General features: G+C 34.8%; 4 protein-coding genes across 4 annotated transcripts; 3 read left to right on the top strand and 1 right to left on the bottom strand.

The window, feature by feature from the left end:
• The first annotated feature begins 557 nt into the window (after positions 1–557).
• On the top strand, positions 558–15,898 carry LOC114290650 (uncharacterized). Its single transcript, XM_082877809.1, has 4 exons — positions 558–920; positions 5,721–5,799; positions 7,999–8,077; positions 14,477–15,898. Exon 4 carries the CDS (start codon positions 14,562–14,564, stop codon positions 15,603–15,605), a length of 1,044 nt encoding a protein of 347 aa, XP_082733935.1. The 5' UTR covers positions 558–920; positions 5,721–5,799; positions 7,999–8,077; positions 14,477–14,561; the 3' UTR covers positions 15,606–15,898.
• LOC114280975 (protein FAR1-RELATED SEQUENCE 5-like) lies at positions 9,041–10,024 on the top strand. The gene has a single exon (XM_082880651.1). The coding sequence runs from the start codon at positions 9,041–9,043 to the stop codon at positions 10,022–10,024; it is 984 nt and encodes a 327-aa protein (XP_082736777.1).
• Positions 10,033–12,086, top strand: LOC145794639 (protein FAR1-RELATED SEQUENCE 5-like). Its single transcript, XM_082877046.1, has 2 exons — positions 10,033–11,202; positions 11,290–12,086. Exons 1-2 carry the CDS (start codon positions 10,034–10,036, stop codon positions 11,444–11,446), a joined length of 1,326 nt encoding a protein of 441 aa, XP_082733172.1. The 5' UTR covers position 10,033; the 3' UTR covers positions 11,447–12,086.
• A 2,828-nt stretch (positions 15,899–18,726) lies between the features above and the next one.
• LOC114318954 (serine/threonine-protein phosphatase 7 long form homolog) lies at positions 18,727–21,170 on the bottom strand. The gene is made up of 4 exons (XM_082877045.1): positions 21,001–21,170; positions 20,618–20,902; positions 19,841–20,446; positions 18,727–19,737 (listed from the first exon to the last, which is right to left on the bottom strand). Exons 2-4 carry the CDS (start codon positions 20,750–20,752, stop codon positions 19,534–19,536), a joined length of 945 nt encoding a protein of 314 aa, XP_082733171.1. The 5' UTR covers positions 20,753–20,902; positions 21,001–21,170; the 3' UTR covers positions 18,727–19,533.
• Between the last annotated feature and the right edge of the window lie 184 nt (positions 21,171–21,354).

The following is a 21,354-nucleotide window of genomic DNA, read 5'->3' as shown; positions in this document are numbered from 1 at the left end:
TCAATTAGTGTATTAATTAATGTATCAATTAATAATATGACATAATTTAAAAGATTTTTGATATTTTTAATTTGTATGATGAATAAGGTCAATAATAATATCATAATTAATATTAATATATTAGTTAATACATTACGTAACACCATCGTATATTTGACCAATTAGTTGAATGGTTTGGAAATTTCAATCAATGCACGAGTTTTATGAGGTTGAGAGGTTGGTTAGATGGTTGCGAGTAACAGTAATAAAAATAATATGTACTTTCTCGAATCTTTCTCAATACTTGTCATTTTTCTTTACATTTTATTTCATGTTTTTTAATGAAATTTATCTTTACTAAAAAAAAAAAAAAAAAAAAAAAGGATCGGCAATTAATTAGGTGTTCGTCTAGGCACAAGAGTAAAGGAAGCGTCCTTTTTTGGGAAAGATTTTGTAGACCCTTTTTTAAGATGGTGTATTATATATGTCTTATAATTATAAAACAAAAATGGTATTATTTTATATTATTTGACTCCTAATTGTTTTTTTAAAATATATATAAATATATGGGAGCTGTTAAGATGTGCACCTCAATAAGATGTGCACATCATATACACATATATTTTAAGCCATTAGATTTTCACAAATAAATCTCAGCCAATGAAGAATTTGATTTGGAATATTGGCAACCCCTTCAACCGGTTACTTTTTTTTTCAAATTGTTTCAGTTTTTTCCCCAAACCCCTCTGTTTTGGAGACAGCACGCAGACCCTCCGTCTTCGCCCTCGAAGACCATCACTCGAAGGCCATCCCTGCGAAGACGACCCACCATCGACTTCGCCTGAAGGGAGACAGCACGCAGACCCTCCCTCTTCGCCCTCGAAGACCATCACTCGAAGGCCATCCCTGCGAAGACGACCCACCATCGACTTCGCCTGAAGGTATGTCTCTCTCTCTCTCTCTCTCTGTAACTTTTTTCTCTCCCCCTTTCTCCATGTCCATTGTATGAAACCCTAGACCGCCGCAATCCCTTTCTTTGAAACTGTGAGTCCACGTTTGTGAACTCACTGGGTTTGTTTATAAAAATAGGAAAATATTAGGTTTAGGTTTTTTATGTTTGTTTGCTTTGATAGTTGTTTTGATTCCCTTCTTCGAAATCCCCTTTTGTTAACCCCCATTTCCTGTATCGATTGTTGCTGACACAACCTTATCAGTATTTTGGAGAGGTTAGCTAAAAGGTTAAATATATTGTTATTTGATTTTCTATAACTTTTTATTTATTTATTATGTATTATGAATCGTTTGTCATAATACATTATTTTTGAAAAATTTGATTTTATGTCAATCAGGCTTGACTTTGAACTTTGCATTTAGGGCCTAGGAGGTATTTGTGCTTAAGTGTGCCTCACACTTTTACTAACATTGATTTGAACTCGTAGTAGATTCACTAGTAGCCTTGCTCCTCAAATTAATTATGTCTTGTTACTCATGCAACAAATCATAAAAAGTTGGTGAACTCTCTCAATTTCCCTTGCATCATTGTCTCCAATCAAAATAGAACTCCAATACACTAATTTTTTAACCTTGAATCAAGTACAACAACATTTCTTGTAATATCATGTATATTGCCCGATATTTTTTTGACCACCATTTTTTATGCCATTGATTTAACTGGCTCAATAGAACAAGAGAGCCATTGAGACAATTCCATCCTAATCTCATATATATTTGGAAAACAAACATTGGTTATGGGTTTTTTATGTTTGTTTGCTTTGATAGTTGTTTTGATTCCCTTCTTCGAAATCCCCTTTTGTTAACCCCCATTTCCTGTATCGATTCTTGCTTCCCATTCTTCAAAGTGCCCCTTTCACGTTTGTATATATAGTAGAAGGATTGCGAAGCTCATATCGTGAGAAGGATTAGCTATGGTTTTTGCTGCAAAGAGAGAACCTGAAGAACATAGACAACATGACCACAATATGAAGAGAGATTGAACACAAAATACTTAAAACCTTTGAGCCAAGAAAGGTGAAGTGTTGTAAGAGTTATCCAATTTTGGGTATTTATAAGATTTATGAGAATGTTGTATTGGTTCAAGGAATCTTCATAGTCAGATTACTTGGTATGACAACTATGAATGATTATGTGAAAATCATTTATGCACTTGGATTTACTTTTTGATATCCTTAAAAGCTAGGAATGTTCGTGGAAAAGTCTACTTTTAGAGAGATTTTGTATATTTCATGACAAGAATAACATGCGCGACAATGAAATTTTTGAAAATTTAAGCCTTAAATAGAAGCCCACAACACAAATTAGGCTAAGGACATAGTAGCAGTCCTTGAATTCAAAAAACTATGGATGTATTCAAAGTTGTTGTCTTCTCATTTATTTATTTATTTACTTTCCTTTTGTATGTAACTTAGCCTCTTTTTCTTTTTCTTTTTTAATTGTTTTCTAGTGGTAATCTGCTTTGCAAGTTGTCAAAAAGGTAGACCTACTTGGATTTTTCAGAGGAATGACACATTGACTTCTTGAGAATTTAGTTTAACCATAAAATGAACATACATGAACCTTTTATCTCAAGTTGGTGATAAGTATCTTATTCAAAAGTAGTACTATAACTGTTTCTAGAAACATAATTTAACACTTCAAATACTTTCTACCCACAATTGTGCCCTCCATTTACCATCGCATGTTTGTGTTTGCTTTTTGATTATTTGTATCGATTGTCAATGTAAAGAGTGTTTTTTTAGTTGTTTGCACATATTATATGCATAGTAGAGCCAAAGGCGACATTAATTTTCATGATGATGATCACATCATAATGAAAATTTTATGTTAGCTATGAAATTTGGATTTATCAAGGAAAGGGAAATATTGAAACAAATAAATATTTTTGACTTTATTTTCTTCTTTTCCTTTTCTTTTCCTTTGTTGGCCTCCACATATAATCAATGATCCGAACATAATCTTAAAGTTTTCGTATTTGTATTTGCATATCCTGCATTAAACTGTTTTAGGAAGTAAACTTGTTTTTGCCTGAGAAGATGGTTATACTTGTATATTTTTTTTACATCTTCTTGAATATACAAGTTATGAAATTCTTAAGTTCTATTTACAATAAAGTACCCAAAACAGTGTGTCAAATCTGTTACAGAAAAAAAAAACACCAGATTAAGAAGGGCCTGCCATTATTTTATTTTATAGTAGGTAGAAGGGCCTACTGCTAATATACATATAATTTACAAATATGTGTTTTGTGTCTAGATGCATCACCATATTTGTTGCAAATTAGTTTTCTTTCTTCATGTGTTAGTTCAGCATTGGTTCACTGTTAAGTTATTAAGATTAGGACTCTAAACCAACCGAGTTGACCTAATAGTTGACTTGAGAACCTAACGAATTTTAAATTGTATTTAATTTAATAAGTTGGTCACAACCCATTGTGATATTCAGTTATAACCCAACGTGGTGTTCATCACGATTCATTATAGTGACTTTCTTTTTAATAAAAATGGTATTTGGAGGATTTTGACCATTGTGATATTTATTTTTTCATGCACATTCACAATTATTGACCAGTACCACATGTTGTTAATTCTTTGAAGGATCTCATCATGCTTCATCCTTAGACAACATAACTCCTCCTGCAAGAGTTTTGCTGAGGTTCTTGATTTGGCATTTGAAAAACAAGACAAAAGAGAATTAGGAGATGAAGAAAATAATAATGCTGCACTATGAGAAGGAAACTCATAAGTTTGCCATAATTCACAAGGAAATTCACTGTGCTCCCTTAAAATTTTAATTCATATAAAATTTTGTCTCATTTTTCATCTCTTTTACACTAAATATAAAATTTAGCATTGATAATCGATATGTCTATACAGTATCTATCAGCTCCGATTGCTTTCGCCTTAATAAAAAGGATGTCAAAATATGAATTGAATCGGTTTAGGTTTTTGATGTTTGTTTGCTTTGGTAGTTGTTTTGATTTCATATATATATACATATATACACTTCAAATTTGGCTTAAGTGTGTGAAATCTGATTTGTGGGTGATTGAATTTTGTACTCATGTAACTGATATGAGACTGTAATTTTTTATTTGTTTATTGAAATCTGTTATGTTTGTAACAATTACTCTTGTGCTGGCTTGTTTTTCCTATTAGAAAGAAAATTACAGTGGTTTGGGATGTATTACCTTTAGCAATTGTTTGGGAATTGTGGAAAGTGAGAAACGAATGGATTTTTTGATGTTATTGTGACTTAGTTGAATATCCATTTAGTTATTTTTGTTTTTTTTTTCATCAAAAGCGTTAAAAAATTATCTGAAATTATTTCATTAAATCTCATGAAGGGAGAGTTATTTCTTTTAGCAAATTGAGAACCAATACAGTAAATCAAAATTTCATGGGAAAAAAAAAAAGAAGAAGCATTGGAGATGGGCCTGATCAAATTTGATGAAAAGGGGAATTTTGGATAAGAGGAAGGTGTTTAAAAAGATTTTACTGAAAGGATTTGAGTAGTTCATATAAAATCAAGTTTTTTTTACTCAAATTTGAAATCAAATTAGTTGAAAGAATTGGTGAAAGGTTGGAGATGCTCTAAAATGGTTTATGAGTTACCTTGGAGGCGATGAAATGCCAAAATTTGATAGGACTAAGGCCTACATTAGAAAATCTACAAGGTATTAACAATATAATAAAAGTTATGAAATGATGAGATTTTTAACAGTGTATGAGGACACCAATGTCTTACAACTATTTTTGGGATTCTATGTTTGAGGAGCAAATTATTTGTGCAAAGTTCATAGAAATTTAATTTAGCTACCAAGTTGTTATGATTTGAACTTGTAATTGACCGTGCAAAAGTAAAAATAGGGATATCTATAACTAGTGGTGTGATTTGTAGAACGTGTGTATCTTAATGTGTTGAAATAAAGTAGCAAGACGGATAGTTAAAAAGTAAGTTTGTGATGATCGGTATAGGTTGCTTGCATTAGGCTAGGTAGACAAGCATGCATTGTAGGCATAAGATCAGTCTAAGTGTGATGCTTGTCTTTTATACGAGCCTTGCTTCTTGGGCTCGAGCCTTTGTTTTTTTAAGCTGCAAGGTTTTCTTGTAAGCTGCATTCCTTGATCTTCGAAGTGAGTCTTAATCCATAAGCCTCAACAGCCTTTTAAATTGATTGTGACATTGTTTGAAAATAGAAAAATATGTATTAACAGTGAACATGGAGGTAATGCATCTTTTGATGATATGGCTAGCAAGGTAGGCAATAGAAAGCGCGCTTGCCTAGTAACATCATAATCATATGAGCATTTTTTTTATGGGATCATCCACTTCTTTGTTCCACCATTTAGTGTTGTAAAAAAATGGCATGAATTAAAAATTGTCTAATTTCGTCTATTTTCGTTTCTATTCACAATTCCTATTCAAATTCAATATTCAAGCATAACCTATCAGTACTTATTGTTTAATTGACTCGCATTACATGGTGTACTAAACTATTAAATTTTGTCATTTTTCCCTTGTTTTTCCTTTTTGCCCATAAATGCAAGATTCAAATACAATCTAAAGGTATTTTTGTTTAATTGACTCACATGGCATGGGGTACTAAAATCTGTTAAATATTTTTCGTATATAGATTCTTTCTTTTCTCGCCATAATCATTACTTTCCTTAACTATTGTCTTCTTTACTAACTCAATTTCGATGTTTTGTTTTTGTTTGTCATAGGTCCTCAATTACTCCATCTTAACGTCAAAATAAACCTATACCTCCGACATCCCTTCCTTCGTAGCGGTTGCATTAGCAGGTATGCTTTTTAATTTATTTGCTGTTAATTAATAGGCAGGGCACTGGCGGGTGTGCTATTTTATTTATTTGCTTTTAATGAATAGCAGGGCACTGGCGGGTGTGCTATTGTATTTATTTGTTTCATTTTAATTGATATTAGGGTACTTGCTTCTGTGTTTTTGAATTTTTTTTGCTTTGAATTGGTAGCAGGGCACTGGCTGGTGTGCTTATTTATTTGTTTTTTTAAATGAATAGCAGGGCACTGCCAAGTGTGCTATTTTATTTATTTGTTTCATTTTAATTGATAGTAGGGTACTTGCTTCTGTGTTTTTGAATTTATAGCATGGCACTGGCTAGTGTGCTTATTTACTTGTTTGTTTTTAATGAATAGCAGGGCACTGGCGGGTGTGCTATTTTATTTATTTGTTTCATTGTAATTAATATTAGGGTAATTGCTTTTGTGTTTTTAAATTTATTTGTTTTGAATTAACAAACAACACAATTGACCCCTAGCGACAAATAGCATGAAACTTGTAGAACATAATGGCCTCGTTTGGAAAGTGGCTATTTTAGTAGGCCATTTGGCTTTTTGGCTATTTTAGTAGGTTATTTCAGTTTTGGTGTTTGGGAAGATGAGATGAATTTTTAGTTGGGTTCTTGTATTGGAACGTGTGTTGAAATGATGTTTAAATTTAAAATGACAAATTTGTCCCTAACTTTTTATTTTTTAAATTGATATAGAGGGGCAAAATGGTAATTTTCCCATTGATGTATCAATTCTGGCTGTGACAGTGTAGGCACAGCCTACACTGTCCAGCGCAGTGCCTTTTTTTTTTTTTTTTTTGTTTCTCCAAAAAAACTGTGAACAGTGCCACTTTTTGGCTTATTTATCAAATGAGGCTATAATAGCCTCGTTGGCAGCTTCCCAAACAGCGCCAACGTTCTGTTTTGAGGAGAAAGGATAAGAGGATTTGTACATACACCAGAAAAGTCAGGAGTGACATGGTTCAGGATGTCCTCAATGACTTGGAGATTGGGCTTGGCATAGACATCACGCCCATCAGGCGAATGGGTTCCCTGAATTTGCTTCATCATGGCACTGTCATCAGATAATGACATCCGACGGACATTCTTGGCCAGTTGCTGCATTATGGGCTTCTTTTCCATTTTTTTGGGAATTAAGAAGGCAGGATGGGGATAAAATGGGTTTTTGTGTGGTTTTGCAGTGGCTCAGGGTAAGCTATACATAAGGACGAAAAGTTGGAATAAATTCTATAATTGAATCATGTTATACCTTGCTTGCCATAGGGTTTAAATTTTGTTAAATCCATGCTTGTCAGGTGGATAGAGATGTAAGAAAAAGGTAGGCCCATGATAACATTGTCTTTACAGAATTTAAGAAGAGGTTTCCCAAAAGATTAATGTTTAATGTTCCCTTAAGCCCTTTTTGAGGTAATTTGATTAACATTAACATGTTAGTTGATAAAGCTACCAGAAGGGTAGGTTTGTGCTTTTTGTTGTGACAACAATACCATGCTCAGTCACTGCTCATGGATATGTTTGGTTTGTTTTCAAATTTTTTGGGAAAAGAAAAAGTAGAAAACTAGTTTGGCAAACTTTTTCTGAAAACAAAATGTTTAGAAATATCATATATTCATTTTTGAAAACCGCTATCACAAGTTTTTGAACTTTGTCATGACGGAACAAACGAAAACAAAGTAACACAGCGGAATCACACAAGAATACAAACATACGAGTGGTTTGTCTAAAAGCCTACATCCACGAGCAAAAAACGACAAAGGGTTTAACTATCAAAAGAAGAGAAATTATAATGACCGACTGTTTCTATCAAAAGTCATTTTTGTAGCAAAACTTCTGTTTAATCTCATAACCCTAATCCTCAAAATAACTCATAATATATATTATGATTGAATGAAACAAGAATCAGGTCAGAACTAGTAAGCCCATTAATTGAGTCGTAAGCATCGCCAATAGGTCATAAGCACAAATTGGATAAAATAACCTACAATTAGACTTTTAATTGAGTCGTAGACTTTTATCTCTGTTATTGCTTATGCAGTTTGTTAAGGTGAAAAGATGTGCAAAATAATATTTTTCGTAGATAGATTCTTTCTTTTCTCGCCATAATCATTACTTTCCTTAAGTATTGTCTTCTTTACTAACTCTATTTCGATGTTCTGTTTTTTGTTTGTCATAGGTCCTCAATTTCTCCATCTTAACGTACAAGTAAACTTATACCTCCTCCATCCCTTCCTCCGTAGCGGTTGCATTAGCAGGTCTGCTTTTTAATTTATTTGCTTTTAATTAATAGCAGGGCACTGGCGGGTGTGCTATTTTATTTATTTGCTTTTAATGAATAGCAGGGCACTGGCGGGTGTGCTATTTTATTTATTTGTTTCATTTTAATTGATATTAGGGTACTTGATTCTGTGTTTTTGAAATTTTTTGCTTTGAATTGGTAGCAGGGCACTGGCTGGTGTGCTTATTTATTTGTTTGTTTTAATGAATAGCAGGGCACTGGCAGGTGTGCTATTATATTTATTTGTTTCATTCTAATTGATTGTAGGGTACTTGATTCTGTGTTTTTGAATTTATAGCAGGGCACTGGCTGGTGTGCTTATTTACTTCTTTGATTTTAATGAATAGCAGGGCACTGGCGGGTGTGCTACTTTAGTTATTTGTTTCATTTTAATTAATAGTAGGGTAATTGCTTTTGTGTTTTTTAATTTATTTGTTTTGAATTGATAGCAGTGCACTGGCTGGTGTGCTTATTTATTTATTTGATTTTAACGAATAGCAGGGCACGGGCGGGTGTGCTATTTTATTTATTTGTTTGATTTTAATTTATAACAGAACACTGGCAGGTGTGTTTGTAATTAATTAATTTTATTTTAATTTATAGTAGGGTACTTACAGGTGCTTTTTTATTATTGGCATATAATTGATAGCATAGCACGGACTGGTGTGCTTATTTGTTCATTTTCTATAAAGAAGTAATAATTGGTAGCACAATATTGGCGGGTGTGGTTTTTTTGGTTTTTTGTTTGGTTTTAGTTGTTAGTAGGGTGCTTGCAGACATGTTTGAATTTTTTTTTAAATTGATTGCAAGGCACTCGCAGGTGTGCTATTATATTTATTTGTCCTGGAGATGTAAATTATAGCAGCGCAATGGCATGTGTGTTTTTTAGTTGACTTGTTTCGTTTTAATTGCTAATAGGGTACTTAGAAGTGTATATACAATGGATGAACCTGAAAGTAGTAGGCCTGAAGAGGTCAATACTGAAATTGATGATCAATTTGCTCTAGATGGCAAGGATGATGTTGTTGATGTGAAAGAAGGGTTATCTTCCCAAACCTATGATAGTTTACGAATGCTTACTAAGGAAGATGTGTTGCAAATGAAATTCAATTCAGAGGATGATGCTTATACTTTCTACAATGCATACGCTAAGGTCATCGGTTTTAGCGTACGAAGAAGTAGAAAAAGAATTACTGGAGACAACAAATTTGTAGAGAGTAGGAAATGGGTTTGTTCAAGGGAAGGTGTAAGAGAAAAGAAATACTTGCAACGTGTGGAACGGGTAAGAACTCCTAGGGCAGAAACTAGACTTTTTTGTAATGCCACATTTCGTGTGCGTTATGACAAGACAGCTAGGAAATATGTTGTGACCCACTTTGTAGGGGAACACAACCATCCGTTGGCAGCACCACACTGCGTCCCTTTTCTTTGGTCGCATAGGTTTGTAACAAGTGCAGACCAAGCTCAAGCAAAGGCCATGCGCAATGTGGGTATGAAAACGAGTCAGATCATGGATTTTATGGTCCATCAGTCAGGGGGTTATGAGAAGGTGGGCTTCATTCATAGAGATTTGCACAATCAATTCCAAGCTGAGCGCAAAGTACAACTCGCAGAAGGGGATGCAGAGGGTGCGTTAGGATACTTGTCAGCTAAATTAGATGCAGATCCATTATTTTTTTTCAAATACAACGTCGATAAGGACAACCGGTTGGACAAGATTTTCTGGGCAGATTGTAGGTCTCGAATGGATTATGCTGCATTTGGTGATGTATTGGTATTTGATACAACTTATCGTACAAATGCATATAAGAAGCCATTTGTAATTCTAGCTGGCGTGAGTAACCATTTCATGACAACTATATTCGGATGTGCTTTGTTGCCTGATGAGACAATGGAGACATACACGTGGGTGCTGGAAATGTGAATGGAGGCCATGGATGGTAAAAGACCCATCTCCGTTGTAACAGATGGTGATAGGGCAATGCGTCAGGCAATCAAAAGAGTTATTCCAAACTGCAGACATCGTTTATGTTCTTGGCATCTGGAGAAAAATGCCTCAACAAATGTCCACATACCAGAATTTACAACTGATTTTGCACAGTTGATGTTGAAGAAATGTAAAATTGAAGAGTTTGACAATGCCTGGGCTGCTATGGTGAAACAGTACAAGTTGGAGAACAATAACTGGGTGTCGGATATTCATCTGAAGCGTGATAATTGGGCTGAGGCATATCTCCGTGGTCACATGTTTGCTGGAATGAGGAGCACTCAACGTGTCGAGGGTATAAATGCATATTTCAATATATTCCTAAACCAAAAGGTTAGGCTGTATGAATTTGTAGCGCAGTATGATAGGGCTCTTGCTAGAATGCGTGTTAATGAGGCAGAAACAGAATCTAAAACAGAGAATAGTTTCCCGGTTTTGACTACGCCATTGAGGAGTTTGGAGAAACATGCAGCTGAACTCTTTACTCGGAAGATTTTCTCATTGTTTCAACATGAAATCAGGAAAGAGGGTAAATTGTTTGTGATGGAAAGAGTTCAGCTTGAGGATCATCGCACCTACCGTTTTGGTGAGTACAAGTCACCAACATGCACGTGGACGGTTGAGTATTTTCCAGCTAATATCACAATGAAATGTTGTTGCTTGAAGTTTGAGTCGTTTGGCATCCCTTGCTGCCACATGATTGCTGTTATGAAATCTGAACAATTAATGTGTATTCCACCGAGTTGTGTCTTGCAGAGATGGACAAGACGTGGTAGGTCAAAGTGTCAACAACCAAGTCTTACCCAAATTTGTAGCACCCTAACACAGACAGCTCGGTTTGGTATACTCAGCTCCTGTTTTAGTGAAATGTCATATTATGCCTCACACGCGGACAAAGATTTTGAAGAGGCAAGGGAAATAGCTTTCCAGCTGACATCGCAGATGAAAAAACGTTGGGCAATGAGAAAAGAATGTAACGCCGAGGCTGGGGACAAAAATATTGCACCCAAACTATATGGCGTTGGTGATCCGAATGTAGTGAAGACCAAAGGGAACCCCGGAGGGACATCTTCTATGGGTAAACCTCCAAAACCAAGGCGGTGTGGGTATTGTAGGTATGGTACTTTCATTGTATGACCTTTTAATATCCTGTTACATGCATATGATTATTAAAATCGTTTATGCATTATTTGCTACTGTAGGAGCATCGGACACACGAAGCGGACGTGTAAAAAATTGGCTTCAAGTAGCCACAGAGAGGGTAGCAACTCAGACAGTGAACCATTCATGAACACAGAGTTGGATCCCCACACGGATGATATCGATGAATTGCCAATTTATCCAAATGATCCAGTGTAGTTGACTTTCATGATGAGGCTTACAGTGATCGAAACATTGTTTTTACAAGGAGACATTAGTGGCTAGTAGTTATGTTTTGTTAATGTCTTAGTTGTTTTAATCTTAGGCATTCTTAATAAATTTCGTAGTTTGGAGAATAATTTTGAAAATAAAGGTGAAAACATTCAAAATTTGTTTGATTGCTGATAAAATAGGGAGTTGCTCATGCCATTACTTTACAAACAATCACTGTTAATAATACCGAACTGTCTCTATTTCTCTTTTGTAGATTTTTTTAATTGTCTGTTTGCTTGGTAAGAAATGGTGGACATTGCTGTTAGGTGACACATAACTATGCTTATAGTGGAATGGTATGGTATCGATGTATAGGTATAATAAGAGATGATGGAGATGTGCATTGTCAAAATATAAACAACTTCATCACCCAACAAAAAATTTAGTAACATGAACCCAACTTGTCATTCAAACAATAGCGTACCATTAAACCAACTTTGCAAATGTACTTCCTTAAAACTAAAAGCATCTAAGAAAATTTTGGACTTGAGGCTGTTGATGCAGTCAAATTAGGACTTGAGCTTATTTGGCTATTTGCTCACACAAGAGATCCGAATCATGGAATAATCTTCATTTTAAAATTTTATTTATATTTTATTTAATTTCATTATTTAAATTTAATATATATATTATTTAATTTCATTGTTTGATTATTATTATTTTTAAAAACAAATTTATTTAAAATTTTAATTAAAAAAATAATGTATATTTGTATTGATATTTTATTTATTTAATTTCTTAAAAATAAATTTATTTAATTGTGTAAAAAATAAAATAAAATAAATTTTTATTTAATCTAATTAAAAATAATTAAAATATTAAAGATATATTTAATATTGCTATTACTTAGTAAATAATTAAAAAAAAATAAAATAGTCTTTTATTTATTTATTCTATCCATTCCATCTAACCAAACGTTAAATTTACTAAAAAAAATTATTTTCAAATATGTAATCTCATAAAAAAATAAATGCAAGATATATATTCAACGCAACCAAATAATCTGGAGATTCACTCAAGTCCTATGATTCTAATACCTGTATCTCTTGCTGCCATTGGTGGCACTACCTCAGTCTGCCATCCTCCCACCGGTGTCGCCCTACTCCGACGCCGTCATCGTCCCACTGACGATCATTCGAGTAGAAGGTGCAGCAAATCCCGATCAGAGCTATATGAGGGTCTCTCTCTCTCTCTCCCCCCTCTCTATTTATGAAAAGCTCATACTTTCTACTTGTCTTGGCAATGCCAAGAGATGATGAGAGACTTCCTACTTTATGCTTGAAAATTTCAACTTTTCTAGAGTAGACTTGATCAATCTGTCTATATCTCAAATGTAAACTGAGAATATATTATATTTAAACTTTCTGAGAACAATAACTCTTGCCTATTCACTTTCTGAGAAAATATCTCTTGCCTATTCCATAAGTCTGATATAGACCTATAAAATGGTTACCCACATCAACCAATTGTACGCAACACATGGCGTGAGACTTGTCTGGTTACCAGTACTTCTAGTGCTCATTCTATGTGCAGCTACTTATGTGGCACTTCTAAATTTCTCTGTGACATTATATCACAAAATTCTCGGATTTTCATGTAGTCGTCTTTTCATGTTTTTGGTGTTTCATGCTATATGCGTCGTTATTGTCAAAAGTTACAGCCCATCATCTACTGATGTACTTGATCCATTCTTGCCTGTCCTCCACTTTCGTTATGGAGTAGAGGAAGAGCACACCGAATACACAGACAGTACCTATGAGGAGCAGAGCAGCCAACACGGCAGCAAGTACAACGACAATTACAATGATGACGATGACAAAAATATATAAGCCATTTATCATGATGACAATGGTAGCGATGGTGTTGTTGGTTAGGATGATGATAAAGACGAATTTAACAATGATTTGGAGAGCAGAATTGAGGGATTCATCGACAAGGTCATAAAAGGATGGAAGGAAGAATTGTTAAGAGAGAATCTTCACAACGGTTATGGGATTAACAGATTTGGAATGAAATACTGTACATTAATGTTCTATAGTATAGCAAGTTTCACTTTTGTGTTTTGTAACTGGTTTTCTATACCTATTTCATTTCTTCTTTTCAAATCTAAACTTCACCTTTTTTGGTTGGGAATTTAGGGTCTACAATTGTTATCTTTTTCATTTTCCTAGATGTGTTCACTTTTAGGGACGATTAAACGTGCACCATTGCTTTGCACCACACAAAAGAACTGTTGTAATTTTTTGTTTTCTAATAAATATATAATAGTTTCTTGTGTTACTTGACCCATCTTAAAGAGTAAATTTTCTGTAAATAAAACGCTCGCCAAACCAGAAACAATCTTTTCAGTTGTTGATAATGTTCCAGCTGAAGTTTCTATTTTTCCCCAAATATGGACGAAAAATGTCCTAACAGTACAGTTAAAGTGACTATATAAGGCATGTGAACACTCCTAAAGTGACTCAGTTCCTTCTGCTGCTTCTGAGGTATGTGAACACAAAATGGCATTATATTTGTTTTTTATATAGGTGTCTTCTTAGAAGTTTCTATATAAGGGTGCAATTGAGGTTAGTAGTTGAACACACAAACTTAGAAGCTCTTAATTGTATTGGAACACTATTGGATTAAATTTAAATTTGATTGTACTATTGTATGGTATCAATCCACTCCTAGCCGTTAGTGCAATTTGAATGAGATGAACTCTCTTTCAATTTCTGACTGTGCTTTTGAATGAGATGAACTCTCTTTCAATTTCTGACTGTGCTTTTATTACGCATTAATAAAAAGAACTTAATTTCAGAAATAGGAGCCAGCTGGTATTGTTGTTCTGCCAATTTTTTTTTCCCCTGAAGCATGTACTCTTTCTTGTTAGTTCTTATAGCAAGTTCCCATGTTAGATTTTTTGTTTTACTTTCTTATATCTTGTAGTTAGTTTTTGCACAATAACTATTGCTTATCTACTATTTTTTGTGTTAGGCTTCTACTCGGGAATCTGTGGAAGTTGTCCGTGATTATTGGGTAATATTCCTTGATTCAGAGCAGCAACTAATCAAACTTGAAGATGCCACGGAAAAAGACAACAAAAAAACCGAGTAAAGGAAAAGCGGAAGCTCCTCACGTTGACCTTGGTATTTTTGCTAAACGGGCTATTACGGTAGAGCGGGCTGTCAAGTTGAAGGAGTTAACTCATACTGATATTCCAGCAATTGTGGGCCACCTGCATATCCAAAACCTAATCGAACGGGAAGGGAAGGCTAATGTCAACCTGGTACGGGAATTCTTTGGTAGCATACAAAAGCCAACTGATACAGAGAACTTGATTCTGAAAACAAAACTGAGGGGGAAAGATGTGGTGTTTTCTGCGGATTGCATATCAAAATTCTTAGACATTCAGCGACCAACACATGATGACAAAACACAATATCCATACCTTCCTGGTGTTGACCTTCCTAATGAAGCCCAAATTGTTGATGATTTGTACATTGAAGGAGTCATACCACAAGACAAGTATCATGTAAAGTTCCTGAAGCCTGACGTTGCCGTTCTTCATCTTATCTTGTGGTACAATCTTGACCCAAGGGGGGTGAAATCCACTTTTGACCATGAACGAGCACTCATGTTGTATGCTGTCCATAATTTCAGCCCTCTAGATGTTCCGAAGATAATTTGGCAAGTTGTGGATTCTGTCGCAAAAGCTAACAATCCACATGCAGCATTACCATTCGGCCTCCTTGTGACTGATATGCTACTTGAGCTTTGTGTACCGACTCGACCAGATGATGAATGGAAGGGGCAGATGAGCCACATAGGTCGTGGAACGTATGGGAAAACACAAGGGCAAAGTCGAAAGCACCGTGAAAGACAAGATCCTACTTCATTGGAGAGCATATCAACTCGTTTGTACGAGGCTGTGTCCATGTTGAACCGGATGGAGTTGCAGCACAAGAAAGACATGAGGAAGGTCAAGTTAGAGCTAAAAAAAATGCGGAAAGCCTTTTGTGGTGAAGATTTTGAGAATTCAACTAGTTCTAATGATAGTGAGCAGGAATCTAATGGGTCCAACCATGATGACAGCCAACAAATGGACACAGACAATGATGGTTGAACAAAGTTTGCAAGGCCAATGATTTAGCTGACACTGTTACTTTTTTTTGCAAACAGTGTTACTTTTTGTCCCATACTTTTGCGAACAGTGTTACTTTTTGTCCCATACTTTTGCGAACAGTGTTACTTTTTGTCCCATACTTTTGCGAACAGTGTTACTTTTTGTCCCATGTATTTTGAAAAAAAAATTGAAACAATGTTAGGATTCATGGATGGCTTATGTGATGGACAACATTTGGATGGTTTATGTCAACAATATTATTTAGTATGATGCTTCGACATTTTTGATAGACATGTCCAATTATAAATTTTTTTTTTTGGTTCAAATCCAACGATGTATGTATAGCTTGCTGAAATTTATGGATACCAATTGACTACACAGTTGATACATCGATTCCAAAACTTAGTATGATATTTATGCACGGAATGTGATTAACAACTATAATTCCTTAGATTTCTTAGACGTTCTTTCTTTCTAAGTCGTTGAAGGGTACATTAGGTGTTGCTTACTAGCAAGGAAATGCAGGTCCTCTGTTGCTTTTTTGTAGCAAATACTGTCATTGTTCTTGGTGTTTTTAAAATTTGCAAAGAACTACCTTTGCGCGCCTTCTAAGTGGGGAGATGAAATGAATTATCACTTTCTCTGTATTAACAATATATTTTTTATTTAATTTTTTTTTGTATTGTTCATTTTATGTGTTTTCTTAAACGTAAAATTTAGAAAATTTATTAGTTATTTTGTTACTCTGCCAAGGACTAGTCCTATTACACTCTTGTCATTTGAAATGTGTACATGATAGTATTCACTAATGGCACAATTTTAGTTGGACATGAACTGATTAAGCAACAAAAATTATTTTGTACTATATATGTAGCAATGCATGGACTCGTACTCCAGTTTTTAAAACAGTTTCCCCACTAACATTTGGTACATGTGTGTAATTTTTGATGGATTGTAAATGTAACAACCAAGATTAATGTGGTACAGTTAAATATCACAAATAGTTTCATCACCCCAATCTTGAGCAACAATATAAATTCCATACAAATTGAAACCCAAAAAATAATATGTTTTTTCAATCGTCCACAAAATACTACCAAACTGGGTTACTTTAGTCATCCATGTTTCTTCAACCATCTAATATGTTCATAATTGTGAATAAGCATAGTGGCAAAAGTACGGTAAGGCGAATCAATCTTTTTCAAACAGCCATGTTTACAATCAAACTTTTTTTTTCCTTGTAACCTTCCGGAGCCTAGAGTACCTGTTACAAAAGAAATTGCATTCAGTAAGTAATCAGCTGAGTTTATGAAGGGCATAAGTTGTTCATGGTTTGGGGACGCACCTCTCTTTGTATTGTTCAAGCCTATTCATAACCTCAATGTAAATACGGTTGGACGAATCGTTCACTAGGTCAACTAGTAGCCTAAACCTTTCCAGTTTATCAAACTAAGGAAACAAAACAAAAAATTTTCCATCAACAATACCATCATATGACATTGTAATTGCAATAGTGTAATTATGTGGTTAACATTGAACAGTCACCTTGTGTACGCCGGTCGGCATAACAACACCTTGCATGTACTTCATGACAAACATACCACAGTCGTAGCTTCATGACAACATACATATGAATGTCAAACTTGTGTGTAATGTTAATAAGAAAGCCAAAAATGAATAGCGAATGAAAAAATTTTAGAATACCTATCGGTTTTATGTTGGAGACAAGCGTCTTTCAACCTCTCTAATTCGAACTCCTTCACATTTGCAACATAAAGGTCTCCAAAATATTGTTGCAATAACAAATGCATTGTTTGAACCTATGCATGAATGTTGTAAGATAGATGCAGCTGATTGTTTTTTTTCTTTAAAAAAATAAAATAAAATAAACGACTTACCAATTTCCTTGCCATTAATTCACGACGTTTGTCATTTGTGAGGCTGGGACTCGAGTCAAATATATAAGCCATGCGATGTGCCATATCTATGTTGACACAAAACCAATGTTCTTCATGGTCGTTCACCGGAATATATATCTGAGTGACAATAATAAAAAAAGGGTCATGCAACGTTGCCCAACCAGTTTAGAAAATTTATAAAAAAAAAATAGTGACGACGTTGATACCCTAAAAAACTTAATAAATAATAAAAATATTAGTAAAATGGAGGGGATATTTAAAATAATCCTGTGAAATGGAAGAATGCTTGACACATTACTTCTTGACAGGCATGAAGCTTCCCAGTGTATCGAGACTCCCCAAAATATTCGTCACATAGCTTTGCATGGTCCGCCCCATTGATAATATGTTGCTACAATTGATAATGCACAAGTATACATCAATAAGTATACATGAATAACCAAACATAAACATGACACACTAGACTACTCACCGATACATATGTGGGAAAGTACCACGTCCTATGACACTTATCGGGGAAGAGCCTCCTTTGTGCGTTTGTCAATTGTGCTACAACTAAATTAATAATCTGAAATACATGCATCAAATAATAATTTGAAACCTATATCCTTAAAAATGACTTCACATAGCAATATTGATGCATGAAATGAACACTTACGGAACCACAAATCCATGTTTTTGGTTGTAATGAGCACAAATCGAATCGGGTGGCAAATTCAACCGGCGTGTAAAACAACTCCATGACCACAATATCCTCACTGCATCATGTACAATTGAAGAGTTTCACTTATTGGTGATAGAGAGGAACATACAAACGCAATAAAATTACCTGCTTTCCAAATCCTTATCGAAACAATAAGCCTTAACAATTTGCTCCTCAGCAGATAAAGGACATGGCCTCACAATTTGTGTAGTCGATGACTTGTGAATTTAACCGAACACATAAACAATAAATTGTCATACTTCTTGCAGTGCATTAAAATAAGGGGATTGGAGATCAAGAATAATAATGAAATTAGTAATAACCTCAATGGCAGTAGCAGATGCTTCAAAATTGAGGCCAAGTAGTTTTCCAAGTAAGTTCAAACTCTAAAACAAATTACAACGAACAATAAATAATAAATAATGAAAAATCCTAAAATATATTTATAGGAATAGCAACATTGTATAACACATATATTATGTACATGACTTACTTGATCAAACTTATCCTCCTTTGTATCGAGAGATGAATCTGATTCATCTAAATGAAGCTTTGTCTTGGTTGGTACTTTCTGAGTGGCTTTCCTTTTCTTACCAGCAATGGCTGTAAAAGGTGAATGTATGTCCACCCGCGCATCCGAATGTTGAGTGCAAGGTCCGCCATATGGACCAATGGATGAACTAGATTCATCAATAAGTTGGAGTTTTGGGATTTTCTTTCTTCGATTGTTGTTCAATCTTACCTTGATTTTGTTCTTCGCTTGTTTGGTTTGCTCATGAAGATGGGCATCCAATTGCAAGTTGGATGGTGTGAGCGGGATTCTATTTTCCTCCATGTTCTCTAATGCTACCACAACATTAGGTTTTGGCGGGAGTGTATTGTTCTCATGTTCAACTGTAGGTACAACCGTAGATTCAACCACAACATTAGGTTTTGGCACGAGTATAGGGCTGACATGTTCCACTATAGGTACAACTGTAGATTCTACCACAACTCCAGGTGCAACTATGCCAGGTTCACATTTACAATGGCCGTGCCCCGCTTCCTGTTGTTTTGACATTTGCAGTGGCTCACATTTTTCCATGACCTTTGGAATGGAAGAATTAGTTATTCCACTTTTAACAATAACAACTAGTTCTTCCAAAACACTTTTCATGTCACAAACAGTCGTCTCAATTTTTGAAATCCGAATATCATTCATATTTTTCATTTCCTCACTTTGTACAAATGGTTGCATTGGCTCGTCAACAACAAAATTAACATCAACCTATTTATAGACACATCGTAAACAATTTAGTTTTCCATTTCAACATGAAAAATAACAAACAAAAACCAAACATAAAAGAAGGGCTACGCTAAGGATGACCTCCTCATTCTGGTAACCTCCTGATTTTTGGAATAGTTTCAGTGTCGCCTTTATTTCTGCATCACCCCAATAAGCCAAGGAGGGGATCGAACGAGCACGACCAGCATCACAACCACTAGGAGCAACACGATCAAAGTAAAACAACTGCATCAAAAAAATGTATTAATTTAACATGTACTATGTAATGAAAAAGGCATTGAAGTCAAGTATTTCTAACAAAACAATTTGTAATTGGTTAGGAGCATACCATTATAAGAAATAAGCATCCATTTGGTTGTGAGTGACTTTTCGAATTGTACTTGCATAAACCACGAACAAAGAATTGAAGAGTGAACTTTGACCAATTATAATCCTTCATGCCATCCACATTCTGAATGAGGTGAATGAATGATTGTTTAACAACATCCTTTGTGGTTGGGCATAAGAAGGCACCTAACATGTATAGGGCAAATATCCTCATAAATTCCTCTCCAGCTCCCTCTGTTTTGGTCAAATACTCTCTCAAAGCATTCAGTTTGATAGGTCCTTGGACAACTCCAAGTTCTTTAAATAGCTTGGGAAATGCTTGTGAGGAATTTTTTAGTTCTATTGTTTTGCCTTCGGCAGGAATGCCCAATAACTTGTGAACGTCTAGTTCAGTAAGGAGGAGTCGGCGCCCATGAACATTCAACGAACAAGTTTTCGGATCAAATTTCTGAACCAACCATTCGCAGAGGTCATGATCAAGCTTGGTACATCTGAGATTCAAGAGCCCTCCTAACCCACTACTAGTAACTGCTTCACGTTGTTCCATGCTCAATCTTCTTATTATTTTAACAATTGATCTCAAGGCAATTCGTGTTTGGAAATGCCACTGACAAAGAATATAGTGGGTATTAGAATAATTTAAGAAAGACACTTTAAATAACTTCATAATAGTGTGTGAATCAATTTCTGTGAGAAATATGAAAATACAAACATGTTATTACAATGTGTGAAATATGTCATAATAAAACAATAAATTGTTGTTCTCTTTGTATTTCACCTTTCTTGGTTTTGTGGGAAGGGGACCTTCGCACTTGGCTTGCTTATCAACAGTCCACATGTCCATCTCTTTGTACTCCTTGTCTTGCTTCTGCCGGGTTCTCCATTCATGTCCTATGTCCTTCTTCATATACATTGCCTCAAAAGTAAATATAAGTGATGCAAGTAGAACATAAAAGACAAAGATAATATAAAATATGTAAACAGTATGTGGTAGGTAGGCAATGTGCAAACCGTGTCGGTAACTGTTATTTGTGCTTCTTGCATGCTTTTGTTTTCATCTTTGCTACAGGTTCAACCAAATGTATAATAAGGGCTAATATTTAAACCGAACATAAAACATGTATTTAAAATCATACATTGAATAGTGTGAAGAAATAATACTTGTAGAAGAAGAAAGCTGGTGTAAATCGTTTGTGTATGCAAGGTTTGTTGCTTCCTTCGCTCATTGTGTATTGTTATATATTATCTACATAAGCAAAGGTGAAATAATCATATGAGACAAAATCAAGTTAGTAAATGCAAGAAAAGTATACACACCAAAAGACAAATAATAATAAACACAACCCCTTCCTTTTTTGAGAGATATATACTATGAATACAAGAAAAGCAATGTACTGATTAGTTGTATTTAGTTGACGCAATAATACAAGCACACACTAGTTGTAGCTGATGACTTGATGGGGACTGTTACTACCGTCTCATGTTTTCTCTAATTTCATGTATTGAAGAACATCT

Source organism: Camellia sinensis, chromosome 7 (genome assembly GCF_055761805.1).
Source record: "Camellia sinensis isolate YWXY chromosome 7, ASM5576180v1, whole genome shotgun sequence".
Taxonomy (NCBI): domain Eukaryota; kingdom Viridiplantae; phylum Streptophyta; class Magnoliopsida; order Ericales; family Theaceae; genus Camellia; species Camellia sinensis.
This window is presented reverse-complemented; position numbering and strand designations above follow the sequence as displayed.

Bases quoted from the DNA above. Each gene is read 5' to 3' on its own strand.
- LOC114280975 (XM_082880651.1), top strand. From the start codon at position 9,041: ATGGATGAACCTGAAAGTAGTAGGCCTGAAGAGGTCAATACTGAAATT.
- LOC145794639 (XM_082877046.1), top strand. From the start codon at position 10,034: ATGGATGGTAAAAGACCCATCTCCGTTGTAACAGATGGTGATAGGGCA. The intron at 11,203-11,289 runs GTATGGTACTTT...TTGCTACTGTAG, and splicing joins AGGCGGTGTGGGTATTGTAG to GAGCATCGGACACACGAAGC.
- LOC114290650 (XM_082877809.1), top strand. From the start codon at position 14,562: ATGCCACGGAAAAAGACAACAAAAAAACCGAGTAAAGGAAAAGCGGAA.
- LOC114318954 (XM_082877045.1), bottom strand. From the start codon at position 20,752: ATGTATATGAAGAAGGACATAGGACATGAATGGAGAACCCGGCAGAAG. The intron at 20,447-20,617 runs GTGAAATACAAA...ATTCTTTGTCAG, and splicing joins TTCCCACAAAACCAAGAAAG to TGGCATTTCCAAACACGAAT. The intron at 19,738-19,840 runs GTATGCTCCTAA...TTTTTGATGCAG, and splicing joins GATGCTTATTTCTTATAATG to TTGTTTTACTTTGATCGTGT.